Raw genomic sequence first — 7,009 nt, forward strand, 5'->3', positions numbered from 1 at the left:
AAGTGTCGTCTCTGGCGAGTCATATAACGCGTTAATTCTTTCAATTTGTTTCTTTAATCTCTTAAAGGCGGAATTTCGATTGGTGAGTTTAAATTCCAATTGATGAGCTTTTCCCTTTTCAGTCATTTGTCTTCTACGTCCTGTTCTTTTCGATTGTTCAAAACGGGAAGGCTCAACGCCTGTCACGCTCTTGGGTGGCTTAAGTGTTTGTGGCGTCGCGTCGAAGTCCGGATCCTGCGGCGTGTGGTTACGAAGGAATGCCGGCGCACTACAAACACTCATCGCTATTCCACAAACACAAAGTTCCAAAGTAAAGCAAAGTTCAAGATGAATTCATAACCGATGGCAGAATGATGTGTCGATATTTTACTGTGGCGCTTGCAGCGACTGGCAAATTCAAAACAAGACGAGACGAAACAAATTCTAGGCGTGTCGCGACAAACTAGTGGGTGGGACTACTTTACAGGTCGTCTTCAAGGGTAGACAAGTAAACCACGGAAAACCAAAGATGACGGTTATCGGCGATTTATTGCATCAAATAAACGATCGTAAACTGAAATAACAATATGAAACGAATTTCTATCAATTCCGCAGTAAAGGTTACGTAACGAAGAGTCAAAAACTTACACGAGACAAATTAACGATTGGAATCGATATCATAACGAAATTGAATAGCAATACATCAAAAAATAGCCAGCGTAAACACTACGCTAATATACTAAATAAGATTCGATAACAGAATTACACAACAAAAGGAACTGATTAACAGCTCAAAGACCTCGAACCTAAAAGGTGGGCGTTCACTATCGTAATGTTAGGAACATTTTCTAATTTAGACGATTACAAAACAATTAACGCTGCACAAATGTTCGTTTGTATTCTTTCGCCCATAGCTATAACATTGTAACCTAATCAAAAACAACAAAAATACTCACATATCGGTCCCGCTTGAGCCAAGGGTTAAGAAATCAGAAAAACAGCAAAAGTTCAAGGTTGACAAGGCCACGCCAGATGGAATGAAAAACTACTTGAAAGGGACGCTAACTGAGCTTTTATATGCGCGTGGTGACGCTTAAAGATCCGATTACAGACCAATAAAAAGTGAAGTAAACATTGTAACTACGTTGGTAACTAAGAATAGAGACAATTATTAACTAATCAAAATTGGCCTTTGTATAGTGTCCTTAACAGTTACGCATGTTTATAATTTGTCTCGAACAAATTATCTTTCTGTTGATAAATTGACGTTTTAATCGGATATGATGGACCAGAAAGTTGAACGGTAATGATTTAAGAGGCGCTGCTGCATGAAGGAAAACCCGGAGTTACTCATTTTAGTAGAGTGGAATGTTCGGGTTGTAAAGAGGATAACGGTTTAACCTATCTTTGATCCTTTGGTCGAAGTCCCCTTGTTGATATGCTGCAGGATCAAGGACCTGGCCACCCCGACCGGCAATCTTAACCGTGTCACTTCGGCCAAAGTATATGTTGTCTCTGTACACGTGATGTTGAGAAGTATCGCCATTGGTCAGCCAAATGCAAGTATAATATGTCGGATTACTGACACCTATGATCTCAAATTCATTGCCAGAATATTTGATGTCCTCATCCCTTCCAACTCGATGAGGCTCGTGGTATCTTAAGCCACTTGTTGAATGGTTTAGGTTGGTTTGCATTCTGAGGTGATTTCCGTAGACTACAACGTTCTTGAGACCTACATAAATACAGGACTTGTTGTTATTGTTCTCGTGAGAATACAGGAGTATTCCGGTGCCGTCAACGTAATTCCGCACAAGAAAAAGACCTTGGCCATTTCGAGCTTTAATGCCACCCGTTCCATTCGCAGGCCAACCTCTGACGTAGTTGCTTAATACTGACATGTGGTTAAACCCTTTGAGGTATATAGCGTGGTCTCTTTTTCGTCCAGTATTGGGGCTTCCGTTGAAAACGTTTTCCCCGATTTGCATTCTACTGTCGCATTCTTCATAGAGACAACTTTCAAAGTAGCCTTGGTCGTCTTGAAGATGGTAATGGGTTTTAAGGAATTCTAATTTATTTTTTTGACGCGAAAAGAACACTAGTAGCCCAACTGGGTTGGACAACCAGTGCATATCCTGACTTAATTTGAGACCACACAAGTTGTTATGCAGCATTACATCCACGGTACGGGTGAAACTGAGAGCAACCCCATAAGCATGGGAATCGCGCATAAAAACATTTCTGAGAACACGGCCTTGTCGAAGATCAACCATTTTCAACTGTTTGTTCTTCTCAGCATTGCTCGCATTTCCTGGACTTTGCGATGAAAAGAACATGCAGCCCTCTATTGTGATATTGTTTATAGATTGACCTTTAAATTCTACAAGAATTCCGTCAAAATACAGATTCCTCAGTACAACATTTGTTACTGGTACTCTTACAGCATTGTGTATTTTTATGGCATATGCATCCGAGGCTTTGATAACTGCCATACCACTCTCCGTTCCGTAAAGTTCCACTGAGTCGGCGATGGCGATATTACCGTTGACCAGGTATTCACCACGAGGGAAGAAAACCTTTGTGATGTTGGAACTCATCGCGTGGTTTACTATGGCCTGAATCGCAGATGTGTCGTCAGTTACTCCATCTCCAACAGCGGCACGTAGGGAACCGCCAGGTTGCTTCACGCTTGTCATTCCAGCAGGTAGGCTGTCGATCCCTGTCAGATAGTTTTGCCGAGCTAAGAGATGGAGGAATTAAGCAAATCAAGCTTAGACGTCCGTTACGAGAAATGCTGGTTTGCTGAGTACACCACAGGCCTGAGCACTGTATATTTGAAACATCTTACAACTTTATGAGAAAGCTAGAAGTTTAAAATTACCTTATCAAGCTCTATGAATGACTGATTACATTGCATTGGTTTAACTCTTAAAGAAAATCAGTCAAAAAAATCTGCAGTTCTTTTGCTAGTCAAGAGTCTTTGATCCTTGATTCGAAATGGCTAGTAACGTAGGGGTAAGGTAACTTTATGTACACACGGTATTTCCTTCAAGTTCATTTACATTCAATAACAAACATCCTCTATAATAAGCCTTACGTGCTGATTGCTTTTTGATAATGATTTTCCGTTCTCCCTTGTGAACAGAAGTTCCCTTTATGTGGTGTTTACCAAAGGCCCCTCGGGCAGAAACATTTTCCATCCTTCAGTAAGGAGAAAATATGACTGAGTCAGGATCATATGGGCTTTCTCTCGTCTCTATTTATTTCGTTCCTGTCAACACTTACCAAAGAAGGAAGATGGTTCCCACAAACAATACTACCTCGGATCCTTTCATTTTGTGAAAACTCTTGACAAACACCTTCCAGAGAACCGTGTCAGTAAAAACTGAACACAAGTTACCTACTGATAGGATATGAGATCAAAACTATGTTTATTACCAAGTAACAAACTGAAAATGATGTAAGTTTTACTCATTCGTAGTGACATACATGAGCTCAGATCGTTAGAACAACCATGAATTGGCCATAAAGTCATGTAATCTAGGCCCCACATGCACAGGTGTATGTCGGTCACACGCCACATGGCTTTCAGATTTCTCCATCACACAATTGTCACATTTTCCTGTCAGTTAAGGTGGCTCCATATGGTTATTCGCTGTTCATTTGGCGCGCGCTAGTATCAACTATCAACGGGAATTTTCGCATTACTCTCAATCGAACACCTCTCAAGTCTATCGAAATAAACTTCTGGCCCCGGTTGTTTAAAGGCTGGATAACGCTATCCACCGGATAAATCGCTATCCAGCGGATAAATGTTAACAAAACAAACCACGCTATCCACTGGATAGCGATTTATCCGGTGGATAGCGTTATCCACTTTTCGAACAACCGGGGCCTGGACGACAAAACTACTCTTTTGAACCATCAGTGTTGAATTAACAAGGTTTTACCTGGAATTAATTAAAAATCTCCAAAGATAATTTGTTTACAGTGTTTATTGTGCTTTTATTTTAGTTTTTTTTCTGTTTCCTTCGGTAAAAATTTCCTTAACTTTGACCAGAGGAATCTTCTGAAGGTCAAAAAAATAGGGGTTATAAAAGTAGTTTCGTCGCTTTTAGCGAATTGGTGTTTAATTTTTAGCTCCACTTAAAAAATTGGGTTACAAAGTTTCTTCATGAATTGGCAGACTGAAGGCGTAAACAGTAATTACCGCTCTGTAAAATTTGAAGAAATTCCACCGACGAAAACTGGAGATATTCACGTGAAAGTTTCGCTTTTTTTCGATCGCACAACACGGTACCTCACAGAATAGGAATTCGCCAAGATCACTATTTGAGCACGCGTGAAATTCCCAACCACGCGCACACGCGCGTACCTCTGCTTCGGATCTAATGTTTACATGATCGTGAACGAAAATCGTAGGAACTTTGAACGAAAGTGAACTTAACCTTGAGCTCTTCGCAAAAAGGGACAAAGTTTCGACTTAAGAGCAGCTTCGCCTAACTATCAACTAGACTTGGAAATAGCAAAAAAGTCGAGTTTCTCCAAACTCACCCAGAATGAAGCCCTACGGCCACAAGTTACAAAAATATTGTTTTAAGCTCGATGAATAAAATTTTTTTTTTTTTGCGCAATTTTTTCGCTTCGATGCCCCAAATCGGCCAAAAACGATCGAGAATGCGTGGCGTATTCAGAGGCTCGTAAAGTCAACAGTAAAACTCCTCATAACAAACTGATTGCACGTCGTATTTGTACTTTATTCCTTGTACATTTAGTGCTAAATAGATCGCGATTTGATTAGAACTAAATTATTTGACGAGTTTTCTAAGGGCCCGGATGCACTGGGCAAATTTTTGTTTATTTTGCGAAAAAATCTGTCTCCAGTTGCCTTAAACAAGTGCGCCCGGTGACTTTTAGATCTACCAAATTTTGTCAAAGCTTAAAATACTAAACTTCAAAAACGCCGTCGTCCTGCCTCGGAGCAGGACAAATTTTTGTCAGGCGTGAAATCTGACAGATTTGTTAATTTACACGCCATGATTTGAAGGAAATCGTCAATCAAGAAAATTTGATCGCTATTTTTAGTCGGAGTATTTCAGTCCGAAGCCCGCTGAAATTATATCTAGAACCAGAACGTTCCAGTCGAACATGGTGAAGCCTCCACTGGCATTGTAAAAGTAGCAACTGCTTCTGCCGGAGTTGAACGAATTCAAGGAAGAAAAAAGAAACTTTAAAACAAGCAATAATATGCTGAGGCAACATATTCGATTGAAGCGGTTAAAGATCACCGTAAGCCCGTGACTCCTGAGATCTCATGTAACTTTTCCCGTGAACAGCGAGCAAGCGATGGTGTTTATTTCCGTGTGATTGACACTTGTGGTTAACAAATATTTTGCTGTGTCTCAGTGCGCCCACGCTTGACAAATTGAAAATTTTGGCAGAGACAAATTTTGTCGAGAATTTTGGAAGGACCAAAAAAATTTTGTCAGTCTAGTGCGTCCGGACCCTAAGATAACGACCCAAGACAGCTTAACAAGAGGTCTACATTTTCAAATGCTAAAAAGGCGTTGTGGTACACGGCTTTTCTCAAAACGACTAGTTTGGTCTAAAAGAGCATTTTTTCTTCTTCAAATTAGCGTAATAAAATTTGTGGGTAATTAAAATCGCGAGCGCTGAGATAGCGAACTAAATGCAGCAAATCTTCCCGAAAACGTGACATTTGACCCACGCGTAACGATACCGATTACGGCAAGAAAACCCGGAAGAAAATCAAACGCTTCGTCATTTTGAAGCATTTTCTGGTGGTATCTCTCCGAAACCATTATTGCAAGAAACTATTTCCAGATATGAAATCTTACAGGGTCAAAGAAGAAGCTAAAGAGCACAATTTGACACAATAACTTTGTTTTCTCAGAATTGAAGTCAGTGACCGTTAACGAATTCCAGTGAAATTTGCGGACTTGAATTATGATAGCCGATACTTACCTGAATATTTATATTTATAGAAGAGTCGTCTTCTTGGAGTAACCTTCAAAAGAAGCTGGATCCAGTTTAGGAAACCTCAGCTCTAAAAAAAGAAATGTGAAACGTTCCGTGACCTGCCCGCATGCACATGCCGACCGCATGTTTGTCGTAAAACGGTTTCCATAGGCAACTCCAAAATAAACAATTTCCAAAAATGTAAAGTGAGATTGGTTGTCTTCGTGAACAGTTAAAAGCTAGAGTCAAGTTCTATTACCTGTAAAAGTGCTTGATTTTTATTTGTTTGGGTTGACTTTGCTCACTCAGTATTTCGTACTGTCACGCTCGAATACCGCGAACCGGTCACGCCAAAACACTGTATACTGTGACTGGTTCACGGTATTCGAACGTGACAGCAGGAAATACTGAGTGACCAAAGTAGACGCAACAAATAAAATCAAGCACTTTTTACAGGTAATAGAACTTGACTCTAACTTCTCACTGCTCACGAAGACAGCCAATTTTCACTTTAAATTTTTGGGAATTGTTTATTTTAGAGTTGTCTATGGAAACGGTCAGTGGAATTTGGTTGGTTTTACGACGAACATGCGGTCGGCATGTGCATGGAATTGATCACAGAACGTCTAACATTTCTTATTTTAGAGCTTAGGTTTCCTAATCGGGATCCAGCTTCTTTTGAAGGTTACTCCAAGAAGACGACTCTTCTATAAATATAAATATTCTGGTAAGTATCGGCTAACATAATTCAAGTCCGCAAATTTCACTGGAATTCGTCAAAGCTGATTTCCAGTTCGTACTGCGCAGTCTCAGCGCTCTATTGTAAGTCTCACAAACATTAGAGGCAAATCGATGTTATTAGTTACGAACTGCTTACCTTATCTTTGAGGCGCATTTAGATTCTTTTTCCAACAGTTTCCTTGAGTTTTACAGCTTTGACATTTTTTCATCAAGTGATATCAGAAAGAAAGAAGCACAAAGCTTCGTATCCAAAAATGGCGGTTGACATGAAACTTTAAATTTATTTCATGTAAGTAGATGCGAATTGCTA

The 7,009-nt window shown here is 40.0% G+C and overlaps 1 protein-coding gene across 1 annotated transcript; it reads right to left on the bottom strand.

The window, feature by feature from the left end:
- Window positions 1-549: 549 nt before the first annotated feature.
- Window positions 550-3,179, bottom strand: LOC136281836 (mannuronan C5-epimerase AlgE6-like). The gene is made up of 2 exons (XM_066168869.1): window positions 3,077-3,179; window positions 550-2,719 (listed from the first exon to the last, which is right to left on the bottom strand). The coding sequence occupies exons 1-2, from the start codon at window positions 3,177-3,179 to the stop codon at window positions 1,335-1,337; spliced, it is 1,488 nt and encodes a 495-aa protein (XP_066024966.1). The 3' UTR covers window positions 550-1,334.
- Between the last annotated feature and the right edge of the window lie 3,830 nt (window positions 3,180-7,009).

The sequence above is a fragment of the Pocillopora verrucosa genome, chromosome 6 (genome assembly GCF_036669915.1).
Source record: "Pocillopora verrucosa isolate sample1 chromosome 6, ASM3666991v2, whole genome shotgun sequence".
NCBI lineage: Eukaryota > Metazoa > Cnidaria > Anthozoa > Scleractinia > Pocilloporidae > Pocillopora > Pocillopora verrucosa.

Coding starts and splice junctions, on each gene's coding strand:
- LOC136281836 (XM_066168869.1), bottom strand. CDS start 3,179: ATGGAAAATGTTTCTGCCCGAGGGGCCTTTGGTAAACACCACATAAAG. Junction 2,720..3,076: donor TATCAAAAAGCAATCAGCAC/GTAAGGCTTATT, acceptor TCCATCTCTTAG/CTCGGCAAAACTATCTGACA.